Source organism: Pristis pectinata, chromosome 5 (assembly GCF_009764475.1).
Source record: "Pristis pectinata isolate sPriPec2 chromosome 5, sPriPec2.1.pri, whole genome shotgun sequence".
Lineage (NCBI taxonomy): Eukaryota > Metazoa > Chordata > Chondrichthyes > Rhinopristiformes > Pristidae > Pristis > Pristis pectinata.
The window spans coordinates 14,837,867-14,856,689 of NC_067409.1; the positions used below are offsets into that span (position 1 = coordinate 14,837,867).

The window sequence follows — 18,823 nt, forward strand, 5'->3', positions numbered from 1 at the left end:
TATCCCTCCTTTCCCTGTGTATCCGTGTCTAACAGCTTCTTAAACACTATTGTATCTGCATCCATCACCATCCCTGTCAGCCTATTCTAGGCACCTGCTACTGTGTATAAAACTTGCCCCACACATCTCCTTTAAACTCCTCCCTCTATAGAACTCTGGTCAGACCACACTTGTTTGTGTTCCGTTCTGGTCATCTCATTATGGGAAGGATGTGGAAGCTTTAGAGAGGGTGCAGAGGAGATTTACCAGGATGTTGTCTGGATGGGAGAGCATGTCTTGTGAGGATAGGTTGAGCGAGCTAGGAGAGGAGGATGAGAGGTGACTTGATAGAGGTGTACAAGATAATAAGAGGCATAGATCAAGTGGATAGTCAGAGACTTTTTCCCCAGGGCAACAATGGCTAACACGAGGGGATATAATTTGAAGGTGATTAAGGTATAAGGGGGATGTCAGGGCTAAGTTTTCTTTTTAAACACAGAGAGTGGTGGGTGCATAGAACGCATTGCCGGCAGATACATTAGGGGCATTTAAGGGACTCTTAGATAGACACATGAATGATAGAAAAATAGGGGGCTACGTGGGAGGGAAGGGTTAGATAGATCTTAGAGCAGGATAAAATGTCAGCACAACATTGTGGGCTGAAGGGCCTGTACTGTGTAGTGTTCTATATACCAGGTGAAAAATGAAGAATTGATGTCAACACTCCCATAACGAAACAGATTTCTGACTTTATTTTTTAAAAATGTCAAATATTCCAAATGGAATTAAGGAGCAGAAATAAGAAAGTTTAAGCCCAATGTGAAAATTTAATAATAAGCCATTAAAAGGTTCACAGAGACAATAAGGGATAATGTCAATGGTGAATGAGGGTTGTTTTTAAACTGTGAAATTGGGGAATGACAGACATTCCAAAAGAGCAAACTTCAACAGATTTGGAAATCCGAAATTAAACAGAAGATCCTGGAAATACTAGAACTCCAGGCAGCATCTGTGGAGAGGGAAAGAGAAATAACACAACAATACACGGCATGGTAGCGTAGCGGTTAGCACAATGCTATTACAGCGCCAGTGATCGGGGTTCGATTCCTGTCGCTGTCTGTAAGGAGTTTGTACGTTCTCCCGTGTCTACGTGGGATTCCTCCGGGTGCTCCGGTTTCCTCCCACATTCCAAAGACGTACGGGTAGGTTAATATGGGTTTAAAATGGGCGGCGCGGACTCGTTGGGCCGGAAGGGCCTGTTACCACGCTGTAAATAAAATTTTAAAAAATTATTCCCGTTTCTCTCTCTCCACTGACACTTCAACATGCTACTTGCAGCATTTGCTGATTTATTTCAGACGGATACATATTGCTTTACAAAGCAACGTTAAGATAATTATAGGGGACTTTAACATGAAGGTGGATGGGGAAATCCAGCAAGGCAGTGGATCTCAGGAGAGTGAGTTTGTGGAATGTCTACAGGACAGCTTTTTGGAGCAACTTATTGATGACCCCACCAGGGGATCGGCTGTTTTGGATTGGGTGCTGTGTAACAAACCGCAGGTGATTAGGGAACTAAAGGTAAAGGAACCATTAGGAACTAGTGATCATAATACGATTGAGTTCAGTTTCAAATTTGAGAAGGAGAAGCTGATAGCTGGTGTATCGATATTTCAGTGGAACAAAGGAAATTACAAGTGGCATGAGAGAGGAGCTGGCCCAAATTGATTGGAAGTGTAAGCTTGCTGGAGGGATGGCGGAGCAGAAATGGATGGAATTTCTACAAGAAATAAGGAAAATACAGGATAGATATATTTCAAGAAAAAAGGTTTTGAATGGAAAAAAAGCACAAATGTGGATAACGAGAGAGGTGAAGGCTAAAATAAAAGCAAAAGGGAGGGCATACAAGGAAGATGTTAGTGGGAAAACAGAAGACTGGGAAACTTTTAAAAACCTGCAGAAAGAAACTAAGAAGGTCATTAGGAAAGAAAAGATGAATTATGAAAGGAAGTTGACAGATAACAACCAAAAGGACACTAAGAGTTTTTTTTAAATATATAAGGAGTAAAAGAGACACGGGTTGATATAGGACCAATCAATAACGGTGCGGGAGAGATTATAATGGATGATAAAGAGATGGCAGAGGAACTAAATGAGTATTTTGCATCAGTCTTCACTGTGGAGGACATCAGCAATATACCGGATAGTCAGGGGTCTCAAGGAATGGAACTGAGTTCAGTTAAGATTACTAGACAGAAGGTGCTAGGAAAGCTAAATGGACTAAAGACTGATAAGTCTCCCGGACCAGATGAGGTGCATCCCCAGGTTCTGAAGGAGGTGGCTTTAGAGATAGCGGAGGCATTGGTGATAATTTTCCGGGAATTGATAGACTCCGGCATCATTCCGGAGGGTTGCAAATGTAGTTCCGCTGTACAAGAAAGGTGGGAGGCAGCATAAAGGAAATTACAGACCTATTAGTCCGACATCAGTGGTGGGAAAGTTATTAGAATCAATCCTCAAGGATGAGGTTATGGAATACCTAGAGGTGCAAGGCAAGATAGGTCCAAGCTAACATGGTTTCGGGAAGGGAAGATCCTGCCTGACCAACCTATTGGAGTTTTTTGAAGAAATCTCAGGTAGGGTGGATAAGGGAGAGGTGGTAGATGTTGTGTATTTAGACTTTCAAAAGGCCTTCGACAAGGTGCCGCACAACAGACTGATTAATAAGATGAGAGGTCATGGAATTACAGGTAGGATAACAGAATGGGTGGAGCATTGGCTGGTAGGCAGAAAACAAAGGGTGGGAATAAAAGGATCCTGTTCTAGTTGGCTACCGGTTACTAGTGGTGTTCCGCAAGGGTCGGTGTTGGGGCCGCTTCTTTTTACCCTGTACATTAACGATTTGGATGATGGAGTAAGTGGTTTTGTGGCTAAGTCTGCGGATGACACCAAGATAGGTGGAGGAGTAGAGAGTATGAGGAGACAGGAAGTTTGCAGAGAGACCTAGATAGTTTAGGAGAATGGGCAAGGAAATGGCAGATGAGATTCAATGTTGAGAAATGTGCCATTGTACACTTTGGAAACGGAAATAAACGGGCAGATTATTATCTAGAAGGGGAGAAAATTCAAAGTACAGAAGTACAAAGGGGCTTGGGGGTACTCGTGCAGGATACCCTAAAGGTTATCCACCAGGTCGGATCGGTGGTAAGGAAAGCGAATGCTATGTTGGCATTCGCTTCGAGAGGTATAGTGTATAAAAGTAAAGAAGTGTTGATGAGGCTCTACGGGGCACTAGTGAGGCCCCATTTGGAATACTGTGCACAGCTTTTGGCCCCATATCTTAGGAAGGATGTGCTGATGTTGGAGAGGGTTCAGAGATTTACGAGGATGATTCCCGGAATGAAAGGGCTTACGTATGATGAGCGTTTGTCGGCTCTTGGACTGTACTCGCTGGAGTACAGAAGAATGAGAGGGGACCTCATAGAAACATTTTAAATATTGAAAGGACTGGACAGAGTAGATGTGGCCAAGCTGCTTCCTTTGGTGGGTGAGCCCAGGACCAGAGGGCACAATCTTAGAATTAGAGGGTACAGGTTTAAAAACAGAGATGCGGAGAAATTTCTTCAGCCAGAGGGTAGTGAATTTATGGAATTCCGTGCCACGTACAGCAGTGGAGGCCAGATCATTGGAGGCGTTTAAGGAGGAGATAGATATCTAATTAGTCAAGGTGTCAAGGGATATGGGGATAAGGCTGCAAATTGGGGTTAGAATACTTTTTTTTTGCTCATGCAGCAGACTCCCCCCCCCCCCCCCATTTCTTTGGAGCAGACTCGATGGGCCGAATGGCCTACTTCTGCTCCCCTGTCTTGTGAACATGAGAATTACTCCATGTACAACACCTGAATGAAGAGCAGGTGAGGCCAAACACTGGAGTATCCCTTTCACCACTACCACTGAACAAGCACAGAATCCACAGACAGGAAGCTGATCATCTGCTATTCACAATCAATAGATGTTTTTGTGTATTGTTTGTATAATCTATCACATTACATAGATGAAACGGACACATTAGCCTAAACACGTAGGGTCTACAGATTATGCATTGTAGTTGACAGCATCACCACCACATGATAAAGAACTAACAGATGACAGAACCCATTATACTCAAACCCTTGGGAAAAAAACACCTTCTGCCCAAGGTCCTGACAGCCGCAAATGACTCTATAAATAATGTATCTGAAATCTTCAAAAGCCTTACGCAATATTTCAAACAAATGATCTAACTTGATTTAAGCATCATTTTTGAAAAAGGTTCCCAAAGAATCTTCTTGTAATGTTATCATATCAGAAACAATACATTACTATCAGCATATCTTTTGAACATTCTATAGTCTCCAGCCATTACAAATGGTGCATTATTTACATTGAGCTTTTAGAGAGAGAAAAAAATCACCCGTCCTTTAAAGTGCATTAATCCTCACAGCATGTTAACCTTTGCGGGGATATGGAGACAGAACAGTGGAGTGGGACAAACTGGATTTGACGGACTGTGGCCTCTTTCTATGCTATACTGTTCTATTATTCTGCAAGGCCGATAGAAAGTGCACTTTAATATCTGAAAACGTACTTCACAAGGCAGAAGTAAAGGAAATGGAGGTCCAATCAACAGTGAATCAAATCAAACCTCATTTGCAATACTTTAAGTTTTGGAATAGGGTTGAGTATTAGTTCAGCCAACAAACTTGTGACGCAAATAAACATGACACATTTAGAGTGATTTAATGGATTTAAGCCATTTTATTGAAGCAGCTATTTACCAAACAATACAAAGCTCACCTTAACCACTGGCAGATCAAACACTTCCCGTGCTTCCCCAACTTCAGGGTTGTCACCATCCTCTGCAATGATGTGTGTCGCCAATGCATTATAGGATACCTCTTTTGCTTTTCCAGCCTTCAGCAGCTGAATCACCTAATTCAAAAGAAAAGCAAACTGTAAACATGCAATGGAGGTCAGGAAGCTATCCTTAGGATTGTATCCAATATGTAATTGTTCATTCAACATCACCAAAGTTATTTCATCACAATCCGTGTTGTTTGTTGCCGCAGTGAAAGCAATCCAAAAGTATTTATTTGGCTGTAAAGGGGTTTGTGATGCCCTGAAAGTGAATGTAAGGAACAATATAATGCATGCGTTTATCACCCATTGAAGAAATACTGTCCAAACTTTGAACAAAATGTGCTTTAACAACTTTCTGTTAAAATGCTAGCCCATCACCCTTATCAATTATGGCTTTATGGTGTCCAGCTGTAACGAATGGTCAATTTCCACACACAAACTTCCCTTCACTATTGCAAAACAGCATCTTCAATAAATTTAAGGAGTCCATACAATGTACAATATTTTATACCAATGCCTGGCTGCTTGCAGCAGGCATCTGCACATGATTATGGATGCTTAGAGAACACAGGGGATAAAAATATTTCCAAGTTTTTTTTGCAACAGGGAAGGGCAGCACTTAAACCCATTAAGTCTATGCTGGTTTTCTGAGAAATCCCATTCCACCACTAATATTCCCTAATCCATTCTCCCCATGATCCCATCAATTCCTGCAGTACCGATCCTCTCGTTATGAATGCAGATTTGATATCTCAGAATCAGGTTTATTATCACTGACATATGACATGAAATGTGTTGTTTTGCGCCAGCAGTACAGTGCAAGACATAAAAATTACTATAAGTCACAAAGTTTAAAGATCTCCAATTCACAGTTTGAGTGAGACTATCATCCCAGAGTGCAGTGCAACAGCAACTGAAACTACCCCCATTAAAGACAAAAGGAACTGATTATATGTGTCTTCCAGATTTTGCTTACAAAATGCTGAAGAAATATGGGCCCAGAATCTATTGGAGTAGCACACATCCAAAACTGGCATTTCAGTTGATAGAGAGGAAGGCATCAACTGACTGGCCATCTGGGCACAATTGTGATAAAAAGAATTCAATCCACAGAAATTCAAGGTAATCCATTTGGAAGGCAAGAGAATACAGGCAGTCCCTGGGTTCCACAAGGGTTCCATTCCTGAGAAATGACTCCTGAAGTCAGAAATGTCCGTTTTCTATAGCTACCCACATCCTATCGCTCTACATACACTTGCTATAATTCTTTCATCACTGAAAAAAAATCACCCTAACATTACCCATAATTAAAATAATAGAAATATATACTGTATCCAGCCATTAATAAATATAACGAAACATTTTATTGCTAGCTTGAAAAATGCTTTAAACATGTATGGGAGAATTTGCGTAAAGTCAGATAACCGCAAGTCAAGTCATTCGTAACCTGGGGAGCCCCTGTACATGAAAAATGACAAGCGTGGAGGTGTAGAGGAATCTTGGGACTGCTTGTCCACAAACCCCCCCCAGTTTGGTTAACATATGGGATGTCTGCTTTTATTGGCCAAGGCGCAGAATACAAGGACTAAAACACTAATCAAGCCATTAAATTGTTTTAGCCGCAGAAGCTGCAGCTGTCTCTCAAAATTGAGGAAGAATTACTTTCACTCCAGTCTTGTGGGTCTTGAGATGGCTAATGAAGCCAACATGGGAACTCCATAACCTTCCATAGATGAGGTGGAGCTTTCCTTCTGCCACTTGCACAAGGCTTCTGTTTGCTTCCCAATGCATGGAATTGAGGTCCTCAATACACGTTGAATGCCCCTTCTCCACTTTGAGTGATGATATGCTAGAGATTCCTGGGAGTCAATGGGGATGATGCAATTCTTCAAGGAGGCTTTGAGCACATTCTTGAATCTTTCTATCTACTTAGAAATCTTTCCCTGATGCAGCTCAGAAAAAAGCATGCTTGTTTCAGGAGTGTACATAAATCCTGGTCACCGCACTATAAGAAGGATGCAAATAGCATTAGAAAATGTGGAGATTTACGTGGTGTTTGCTGGGGACGAGAACTGTGGTTTTGAGGGGCTGTCTGGGTTTTTTTTTAATGGAAATAACTAAAGATGTAACAGAAATGTATAAAATGGAGTGGCTTGGCAGGGCAAAAAGGACATGTTTTCAGTCAGTAACTGGGAGGCAGCGATTAGAGTTAAATACTACAAAAGAATTAGAATGAACTGGAGGAAAAAAAAATTCATTCAACAAGCAAGGAGTTTTGGAACTCACTGGCTGAAAGCCTGCTGAAGGCAGAAAACCACAGCACATTATAAAAGTAACTGATGAATGCTTGAAAAGCCATATATGTCAGATCTACTTTCAGGCAGCATGGACACTATGGGCCCAAAGGCCTCCTCCTGAAAATATTATCATATCAGAGCTTGTCCTCAGTTGAATGCTGTTGTGCACCTTTCAGTTCAAAAGTTTTGTGCTACAAGTTCCCAGAAGCGCAAGGTGATCATAACACAACGAGGACTTCTGGGACGCAAGAACCGTGGCTTCAGCAGTATCAGCGTAATAGATTTAAGAATTTTGAAGGATTAAGGACAGACTGGACGAATGACTGAACAGCAGGGTAAATGAGCCAAATCAATTAAAGCAAAAAAAGTGAAAGGTTGATAACGTGAAAGAAGCTGCAAAAGAAATCTGTAAAAATTAAAAAGAATTTACCACTTGTAAGTCCCTCAGCCTGGGCTAGAGAGATTGAATGGACAACCTTAACATTTATCATGTTGATACAAGGATACTTACGCTGTTGCATTTTCTCCAAGGAGCCTTTGAGCACATCCTTGATGTTTGTTTTATTCCCCTGTCTCCATAGTGATCCCTGTACATGACAAGAGCTTGGAATAGTGTTCTATTCAGGATTCCGCTGTCAGGCAAGCAGACAACATGGCCTGCATAATGGAGGTGACCAAGTGTAATTAGGGCCCCAGGGCTGGGTATATTGGTCTGAGAGAAGATGCTGATATTGGTTTGCTTATCATTCCAATGAATTTGGAAGTTTGTGAAGACTGCATTGATGAAATCTTTCTAGGTCCTTGAGATACCTTGTAGAGGTAGCTCAATTCTCAGAAGCACATAGGAAAGCAGGGATTACTGGTTCTTAGTAGACCACATATCCTTTTCCTATGTGCTTCTGAGACTTGAGCTACCTGTACAAGGTATCTCAAGGACCTGACAAGATATCATTAACCAAAGACTGCAATGACACATTGATATCATCAACACCTGCCTTTGCTATAAGATATGAGATGTGGTCCTTGTTTTGAAGGATCCCACTGTGAGCCTTTATTGCCAGAGAGCAATGTTGCACAGGAACAGCTGGTTCATACAGGATCTTGGTCTTTTGGACATTAAGTGCCAGGCCTATCCTTGTGTACATTTCAGTGAATGAGTTGACGATGTCCTGGAGCTAGGCATCCGAGTATACGCAAACAGAAGTGCAGTTGGCATACTGCAGATTGACTGGAGGCTCAGCTGCCCTTGGATCTAGAGTGCAGTCATTGCAGGTTAAACAGCTGCCCATTAGTTCTGAAGAACAGCTCCACTTCCACAAGAAATTTGACGGAGGCAAGTTACAGCGTCGCAGCTAGAAAGGCTGAAATGCATTGGGGGAGTCTTGTTTGACACCAATCTTCCCCGAGATCAATGGTGCTGCAGACTACAGAGTCAGAGTCACACAGAAACAGGCCCTTTGGAACACCATGCCAACCATAAATAGATGAGGATCTTGGCTTGTATGTCATCATAAAGCAAACGAATGAAGGAGACGATATTTTGTTAGCAGCATCCCACTGATTCTTAGGACCATCCACGACCATACAAAGTGGAGAAGGTGTATTCGGGATGATATCAAGAACCCCCAAGACCACACATCAGGAGCACACAAAAGTTCTGCATAAATAGTGGAAGAAAAGCATCACCTTACCCTCCTTAGACTCTGTCTTTACCTCTCATTGTCTTGGTGAAGCAGCTGGCATAATCAAAGGCCCCACCCACCCGGGACATTCTCTCTTCTCTCCTCTTCCATCGGGTAGAAGATACAGGCGCCTGAGGGCACGTACCAGACTTAAGGACAACTTCTACCCCACTGTAATAAGACTATTGAACAGTTCTCTTATACAATGAGATGGACTATGACCTCACGACCTACCTTGTTGTGACCTTGCACCTTATTGCACTGCACTTTCTCTGTAGCTGTGACACTACTCTGTACTGTTACTGTTTTTACCTGTACTAACTCAATGCACTCTGTACTAATTCAATGTAATTGCACTGTGTAATGAATTGACCTGTACAATCAGTTTGTAAGACAAGCTTTTCACTGTACCTCAGTACAAGTGACAATAATAAACCAATGCCCATCCAAGTTCCTCATCGGGCACCTCCTACCATGTGGAAGAGACTGTAGTTACCATTTCGTCCTCACGTATCACCTCAGAATCCACAAAACTGGAATGGAAGTCATCCTCAATATGAAGGGTCTGACTAAGAAGACAACTTATGCTGCTAAGTACCAGCTTAAACTTTCAGCAGACGAGTTAATTCACAAGTCCAACAAATCCTTAAAAGAATCTGGCATTTTTGTGAGGCTAATTGATGAGTAACACCAACACAAGGCTATTAAAAAGCATAACATCTCAATTTGCAGATACTTTGCTGAATGTGCAAATTAATATCAGGAAGTACAGTACTACAGTTGCTGGAGATCTGAATAAATGCAGAAAATGCTGAAAGTATCGGAAATGTTGCACAGCACCTGGGCAGAAAGAAAGAGGTTAAAGTTGATGACCTTTTATTAGAGCTGAAATATTAACAATGTTTCTCTCACCACAGTTGCTGCCCAACCAGAGGAATACTTCCAGAATTTTGTTTCTAATTAGTTTTCAATGTAACCCAATTATTTCAGATTAACAAGGTTACCATGCAAAACAGTTTGTGAGAAATCTATTTACAACTGCAATTGAAATGAGTGGATGGAAATCTTTTAGTTATATGTAGGACTGTTAAGACTACTTCTATATTCTTGACGACAAATCACACTATTAAGATGAAACTATAATGCAAACACATTTCTGAACAACTGTGTCCATAATAAACCTCACTCTCACTGCTGCTTCCTCTGAGGACCTGCTGATGCCAAGTCCCTGTCGGGGATCAGAGCCAGCAGGACAAATTCGGTGTTTACAAATATGCATGTGTGAGAAAAATTTGCTATGTATACAGAATTTGTTTAAGCAAATTGCTGGAATCCTCCATGCTGAAAAATAGTTGCTGAGCAATTGACACAATAACAAAAAGCAGTGTGAAACTGCTTCAAATTCTGGGCCACCATTTTAGCGAGAAATGTGTACCAATAGTGAGAAATTCAACATGAACCATCACACCAGTCAGACAGCAAGTTTATGCAGATGGTTTAGTAATTTATACAAAATTGGTTTAGTAATAGATGTCAGAGGGTGGCAGTGAAGGAGTGCTTTCCAGATTGGAGGCCTGTGACCAGCAGTGTGCCATAGAGATCGATTCTGGGTCCTCTGTTGTTCATCATGTATATTAACAATTTGGATGAGAATGTAATTGGCACGGCGTAGCGGCCCGTACTCACGGGACTCGAACTGCCATTGGCGGCCGTGCAGGAGCACATCGTAAACTAACCGCGGGGTGGGCCTTCATGTCTGCCGGAGAGGCTCTTGGGTACTTTTGCGTGCGCACTTTGCTGGTTACAGTAAAATGTGCTCCAGTTCAGCCTCCACATCTGAGTTTTCCTTTCAGCAACGCGTCGCGTTCGGCTACATTTGGTAACCCCGACACTTCCAGATGGCATCTGGAACCCCTGACATGAATTCCAACGACATGCACAACGCAGTCTCGCTCAAGCTCCCAGCTTTCTGGGCCGCTCAGCCCCATGTTTGGGTCGAGCAGGCTGAGGCCCAGTTCAGTATCAGAGGCATTACAGCTGACGCCACACAGTACTACTACGTGGTCAGCGCACTCGACCAGGACACGGCAGGCCGGATCATCAAGTTTCTGCACCAGCCACCAACGGAGGACAGGTACGCTAAGATCAAGGCACTCCTCATTCGCACTTTCGGACTCTCCTGCCGCGAACGAGCCGCGTGGCTTCTGCACATGGACGGCCTGGGCAACTGCAAGCCATCCGAGCTGATGAACAACGTGGTTGCCGACACGCTGTCCCGCCCCCACATCCACTCAGTGACCACCTCAGCCCCAGGGATCGACTACACGGTGCTGGCACAGATTCAACAGGCGGACACCGAGATCCCGGCCTACCGCACCGCCATTTCGGGACTCCAGTTGGAGGACGTCCCCGTCGGCCTGACAGCAGTTCGCCTCCTGTGCGACACGTCTACCAGCAGACCTCGGCCTGTGATACCAGCAGCATGGAGGTGACGGGTGTTCGACACGCTACATGGCCTGGCCCACCCATCCATCTGGGCGTCTATCAAATTGGTAGCAGACAAATTCGTTTGGCAGGATTTGCGCAAGCAGGTCGGACACTGGGCCAGGACCTGCGTACACTGCCAGACCGCCAAAGTCCAGCGGCATGTGAAGGCCCCCCACCAGCAGTTCCAGCTGATGCTTGGGAGGTTTCAGCACATCCACATGGACATCGTCGGCCCCCTGCCTGTTTCCCGGGGCGCCAGGTATATCTTTACCATGGTCGACAGGCTCACCAGATGGCCGAAGGCCGTGCCGGTAGCACATACGTCCACCGAATCCTGCGCCAGGACGCTCATCGCAAACTGGATTGCCAGGTTCGGACTCCCAGCGGACATCACCTCCGACAGAAGGTCACAGTTCACGTCAGGTTTGTGGACAGCACTAGCGCAGCTCCTGGGCACCCGGTTACATCACACCACGGCGTACCACCCACAGTCCAACAGTTTGGTTGAGCGGTTCCACAGGCACCTCAAGTCAGCCCTGATGGCGCGCCTCAGAGGGCCCAACTGGATGGATGAGCTCCCCTGGGTTTTACTGGGCATCCGCACGGCCCCCAAGGAGGACCTGGGCACCTCCTCAGCAGAGTTGGTCTACTGCACTCCCCTGATGGTCCCGGGCAAGTTCGTGCCAGAGGCCCAAGGTCCAGCAGGGATGCCGGCAGAAGTGCTGGCGAGGCTGTGGGACAAGGTAGGGACCCTGGCACCGGTTCCGACCTCCAGGCATGGCACTACACCGTCCTTTATCCCTAAGGACCTTCGGGACTGTGAGTATGTTTTCATTCTCAGGGGCATGCACAAGTCACCTCTGCAGAGGCCGTACAAAGGACCCTTCAAGGTGATCCGGCACAACGGATCTACGTGTGTCGTGGAGGTGGGTGGCCGCAAGGAGACTTTTGCAGTGGACCGCCTCAAACTGGCGCATTTGGACATTAAGCAGCCGGTGAAGGTACCCTCATCGCGCCGGCAGGGCAGGCCACCCAAGAGGGACACACAGACTGAGGGTCCCATGCCCCCGATGGATGTTTCTGGGGGGGGGGGGGGGGTGGTGTAGCGGCCTGTACTCCGTACTCACGGGACTCAAACCGCCATCAGCGGCCGCGCGAGAGCGCATCGTAAGCTAACCACGGGGCGGGCCTTCCGGCAGGAACCTAACATCGCATCCGCCGGAGAAGCTCTCAGGTACTTCTGCGCACGCACACGCGCTTTGCTTGTTACAGTAAAGTGTGCGCCAGTTCAGCCTCCACGTCTGTTTTCCTTTCAGTAACGCGTCACGTTCAGCTGCATTGGTATGTTTGCAGATGACACCAAAATCGGTGGTACAGTGGATAGGTTATCTAAGATTACAACAGGATCTGGATCGACTGGCAAAATGGGCCAAGAAATGGCAGATGGAATTTAAAATCAGACAAATGTGAAGTTTTGCATTTTGGCTAGTTAAACCAGGGTAGGATATTACTGTAAATGGCAGGGCCCTACAGTTGTAGAACAGAGAAACCTAGGGATAGGATACATACTGTAAGTGGCAAGGCCCTGGAGAGCGTTGTAGAACAGAGACACCTAGGGGTACAAGTACATAGCTCCCTGAACATGGCGACACAATAGACAGAGTCGTGAAGAAGGCATTTGGCATGCTTGCCTTCATTGGTCAGATCACCGAGTACAAGAGTTGGAATGTCATGTAACGACTACACAAGACATTGGTGAGACCACACTTGGGAGTATTGCATGCAGTTCTGGTCACCTGGCTATTGAAGGATGTCATTAAGCTTGAATGAGTGCAGAAAAGATTCACAAGGATGTTACCGGGACTGGAGGGCTTGAATTATAAGGAGAGACTGGATGGCTGGGATATTTAACCTGAAGCACGGGAGGCTGTGGGGTGTACCCCTAAAGGCTTATAAAATCATGAGGGGTCAGGTTCCCCAGATGAGTCCAAATCTACAGGGCATAGGTTTAAAGTGAGAGGGCAAAAATTTAAAGTAGAGGAGTTATTTTTATTGTTTTGGTCAACAAATGTGCCTCAACCGACATCACTACAACTGATTACCTGAGCATTAACATAATCACCAATTGTGGAAGCGTGCTGTGCTTCCAAATTCAAAAATGACACAATCTGTGAAGTGTTTGGAGGCATCTCAAAGGTGCAATAAAAATGTACATAATCAGTGACCATTTCTTCATTTGCACATCCACAGTACTTTGGAAGCTTTAATTTAGAGGCAGGACATAAATAAAAGTTTGTATTGCATATTCATGCTTGTCAGTGGAATGCTATCCTATTAAGGTAACTGGCCATTAATCAGATCCAAGATCATTCAATCCTCCAGTATAAAGCAATGGGAAACAACATCCAAAGCTGAATATTTAACCAAAAGTAAGTTAAAGATAATCACCAGCTGAATTATCAGAGCTCCTCCAATTACCAACCAACCTGATACATTCTAGATTGCCCATTTTATTCATGCACAGGGGAAACTAAACAAGTACAAGAGAGAAAGAGGACTGGTGGGAGAATATTCATTTGAAGCACGGAGACAAATGGCTGTTTGTGCCATTGATCTGACGTAATACTATGTGGTTCTGAACTGTCTTACGGGTTTCAGAAGCTGATGGCTAATTCCAGGATTAAACCAGCTAGCACTTGATGGTACGTCTTCTTCCACCTACACACAACCCGTCATTGACAATTCCTGCAGGTGCCCACTTAATCCTCCACTTGCCAGCCTCAAGAGGAGAACCCTGTCATTTTGACACAGGTTTCATACTTGCCCTGGCTCCAAGATATACCAATGGAAAGCAGAACTGCGAGAGAGGTATTTTGTACTTTGCACACATCTAAAAATGTCTAACAGTTGAAAGGCATGTTGAATTACTTCAATTTAACAGGCTTTCATCAAAACTGCAACAAAAGCATAACTTGGCACTAACAGCATTCAAAATATCTAATAAAGTCTAAATGAGCTTCCAAAAGAAATGTGGATACTTTACAATGGCTCAAACGTTTACCATTTCAATCAGACTTGCAGTAAAATAACAGCCTAAATTCAGCAGGTTTATGGCAACTGGGTTCCTCTGAAGTGTCTAACCAAACAACACTGCCAGGTACCTAGCTCCAACTCAATTGAAATTATATTATTAGCTAAAGTTTTGTTTTTGGCAAAACTCTAGAATGCCCAAACTCTTCAAAGTGGAAGGCAGACACACGTTCTCTCCCCCTCCCCCCCCCACCCAAGTACAAACATACAAATATTGATTTTATACAAACACCAGATTTGTTTCAGCTGTAAGTTTTCCAGTAAAGTGCAAAACCACCAGTGAAACAGAAGGCAACTTTTCAAATAGTCATTTCAGAACTGCACAGTCACACAGCTCCATAGAAACCAGCATAATCTATTTGTAATCCGTTATCTCCATAATATTTACTGGGGGGGGAGATACATTTCAGAAACTCCAGAGAGAATCGACAAATTTTTAAAACCATAAACTCTGCAAGGTACAAATAGCAAAGTGAATTAAATAGACAAATAAAACAAGATTCTGATTGTCAAATGCAGGGCCAGGTGATCACTAAAATCATAGATGAAGTTTATTCATTTGAGCTTTAGCAAAGGCCTCCCTCAAACCACCCTTTGTAAAATTGAGGTCATCCAAACATCAGTTGCCTGGGTCCCGATGTGCACTATTCCTTTCACCCATCAGCCATATGCTTAATGCCCTAAATGTAACTTTATGTTGAGAAACACCTTGATGTTAAGATCTGTACCCTTGTTTTCAAATTCCTCCATGGCCCAGCATGTCCACAACTCCACTCTCCTCCATCCTACTGAGGTACAAGCACTCATTTCTGGCCTTTTGGTCATCACTAAATTACATTCCACCACCACTGTCAAGGCCCTAAAATTCCTTCACTAAAACTCTCCTCCTAAATCTTTCTTCCTTCTGCAAGATATTGCTTAAAATCAATTTCTGACTTAGTTTTTTTGCTGAAGATCTCCTGGTCACACGGTGTCATTTGTTTGATAAAACAGACATTGTGTTGCTTTGTTAAGAGGCTGGAAAAGTAAAAGTGCCAGAACAGAGAACCGTACAGCACAGGAACAAGCCCTTCCGCCCACCACATCTGTGCCAACCATGATGCCAATCTCAGCTAATCCCATCTGTCCATATCCCTCTATTCCCTGCCAAAATGCCTCTTAAACATTGCTATTGTATCTGCTCTTACCACCTTACCTGGCAATGCATTGCACACATTTTTAGTCTTAAAAAAATTGCCTTGTAAATCTCCTTTAAACCTTAACCTTCTCACCTTAAAGCTATGCCCTCCAGTATTTGACATTTCCACCCTAGAGAAAAAGCTCTGACTAAATACCCTATTTATGCATCTCATAAAATTCTATACACTTCTATCAGGTCATCCCTCAGCTTCCAACACTCCAGCAAAAACAATTTAAGTTTGTCAAACCTCTCCTTATAGTTAATCTACTCTAATCCAGGCAACATTCTGGTGAAACCTCTCCTGTACCCTCTCCAAAGACTCCACATCCTTCCAATAGTGTAGCAACCAGAACAGCATACAATACTTCAAAGGTGGCTCAACTAATGTTTTGTACAGATGTAACATGACTTTCCAACTTTTATACTCAATTCCCTGACTGATCAAAGCAAGCATGCCGTATATCTTTTTTTAAAATCCACCCTATCCACTGATGTTGCTACTTTTAGGGAGCTAGGTCCTTGCACCCCAACATCCCTCTTTACATCAATGCTCCTAAGGGTCCTGTCATTTACTGTATACTTGCATTTGACCTCCCAGAAAGCAACACTTCACAATTGTCAGGATTAAATTCCATCTGCCATTTCCCTGCCCAAATTTCCAACTGATGCACATCCAGCTGTATCACTTGACGACCTTCCTCACTAATCACAACTCCAATTTTCTTGTCTAGTCAGACTACCAGAACATTTCCATCCAGGTCATTTATATATAATCACAAACAACAGAAGTTCCAGCACTAATCTTGTTATTGTAGCTCAACTCTCATGTAAATCACAGGCCAAACCAAAATCCACTATCCCAACCCAGCTGATACTGTTCCAAGGCTACTTGTGCAGGGAAAAAAAAGTACTTGAATCTTTTACAGAGACACAAATCACACTAGTTGATTCCAAAAACACAACCAGCCAAGACTGCACATACCAAGTTTCAAAGGTACCTCAGATTTTATGTTAAAATTAGTAAATACTCAAGAGGTCAGGCAGCATCTGCGCAGATAGAGTTAATTTTTCAGGTCAAATGTTAACTTTTGCTCTCCACAAATGCTGCCCTACCTGTTGAGTATTTCCAGCATTTCCTGCTTTTGTTTCACATTTCCAAAATCTGTAGTTTTATGTAATTATATTCCAATAGAAAAAAATACAGATCTAAACAGACAAAACCTCAAATAATGTAGGGATTTTCATAATCCAACTCAGAAGACAAAAACAGAGGCCTATTCCATAGATCCTTCAAATGAAAAATACTGTTTTCATTTAACGTGATAATCTCACAATTCAACACTCAGCAGAGGGGAAGGTAACTTCATTACTACAATTGAATTTTTTTTCCAGGGATGATGCAAGCCATCAAACTGAAACATTAACTTTATTTCCATCCTCCTCAGAAGCCATATCTAATAAGTTTTTCCAACATTTAATTCTGAATTCCATAACCCAGAATATTTAATTTCAACCTCAATTCCAAGTCACGCCACAATAGATCGTTTTTAATTCCATCAACAAAACAGTTAGTTACAAGTCTTTAACATTTAGTTACAAGTCTTTAACAAAGTTGTAAACAAACTAATCAGTACACACTAATTCTGACACTCTACATTAATAATCATTGTTTTCACTTCTGACTAAAGCAAAAACCTGAAAGATCACATCCAAGATCCAAGTACTTCTCACACTACTTTGACCAAAACAAAATGCAAGGAACAGAAGCCCATTTCAAAAAGCAAAACTGTACCTCCCCAAGTGTCTGGACAGCAAATGCAGTTGAGAAGGTATCAACCTGAAAAGTTTCTCTCTCCACTGGTGCTTCCTGAACTGCTTAGTATTTCCAGCATTTTGTTTCTATGTGGAACCTTTACAGGGTTTTATTTTGACCTCTCGGTTATAGTCTAGTATTTGCAGTATTGAATCAGAATCAGGTTTATTATCACTGACATGTTGTGAAATTTGTTGTTTGTGGCAGCAGTACAGTGCAAGACATAAAGACATAAAAATTACTATGTCACAAAAATAAATAAATAATACAAGAGAGGAATAACAAGGTAGTGTTCATGGACCGTTCAGAAATCTGATAGCGGAGGGGGAAGAAGCTGTTCCTGAAACGTTGAGTGTGTGTCTTCAGGCTCCTGGACCTCCTCCCCAACGTGAAGAGGGCACGTCCCGGGAGATGCACAGGATGCTATCACTCCTTACCCTTATTCTTCCTTCTCCAGTGTTTGCTGCCGCCCCCCTTCTTACATCGTTGCCCTGATTTAGCCTCCCACACACCGCCCCCCCCCCGACCCCTTACTACCAGACTCAGAGAACAACAAGAGACCAACACCTCCCCCCCCCCCCCAACCCACTATATGGCAGGAAGTGCACACGGAGCACATCCTGCTCAGACAGCCTGCCAGCAAATAGCTCACTATTTAGCAACCCAAATAAGAAGTGGGAGGAAAACAGCAAGAGACAACATCACATGCACCCCGGTCCCGGGACGGACACCCACCCCACGGCCCTACCGTCCCTGGGCTGAGCCCAGGATGCAGGGGCAGGGTAGGGTACCCTAGTCCCGGGGGTCGGGGCCTGTGGCTGTGAGGCCGGCGGGAGGGGAGGGGGGAGGGGAGGGACAAAGAGCGGCCTCCCTCCCCACCCCTCACATCCCACCCCGGCCCCGCCGCTCACCTGCGGATCGATCTCCCCCACCGCGAAGAACTTCACCTCCTTGAAGAGCGGCTCGGCTGCGGGCCCCGCGGGGCGCGGCGCCTCGGCCATGGGCGGCCCCCGGGGGAAGGGAGGGGGAGTGACGGCCGAACCCACTGCCCCCGCCGCCCGTCCAGAGCCCGGGCTCAGCCCGTCCGCGCGCTCCCGCCCGCCCGCGCGCGCCCGGAACCCGCCGGCGGAAGGCGGCCGTGGGGAAGAGAGGAGGAGGGGGGGAGGTGTTGGGTGAAACACACCACCACCGAACCGAACCGAACACCACCCCCCCACTCCCCAACACAACAAGACCCGACCTACAACGCCCATGCTAATCACCGTCACATCTCCCCCTTCCCTCTGCTGCCGCTCGTCAACTCGTTCCAGCTCCGCACCCCCCCCCTCTCCGTTCTCCCCCTGCCAGCGATGGTCGCGCCCGCGTCCCGTTGGGCGGGGCCAGGCGCGGAGTGTTG

The 18,823-nt window shown here is 44.5% G+C and overlaps 1 protein-coding gene across 2 annotated transcripts in view; it reads right to left on the reverse strand.

Annotated features, from left to right (window-relative positions):
- The window catches only part of paxip1 (PAX interacting (with transcription-activation domain) protein 1), a 96,306-nt gene extending 77,762 nt beyond the window's left edge, over nucleotides 1-18,544 (reverse strand). For both annotated transcript variants that reach the window (XM_052016903.1, XM_052016902.1), the window contains exons 1-2: nucleotides 18,339-18,544; nucleotides 4,816-4,950 (exon numbers count right to left, since the gene is read on the reverse strand). In XM_052016903.1, the coding sequence (XP_051872863.1) occupies nucleotides 4,816-4,950; nucleotides 18,339-18,428 (225 nt within the window). In that variant the 5' untranslated portion in view covers nucleotides 18,429-18,544. The remainder of the gene's footprint in view (nucleotides 1-4,815; nucleotides 4,951-18,338) is intronic.
- Between the last annotated feature and the right edge of the window lie 279 nt (nucleotides 18,545-18,823).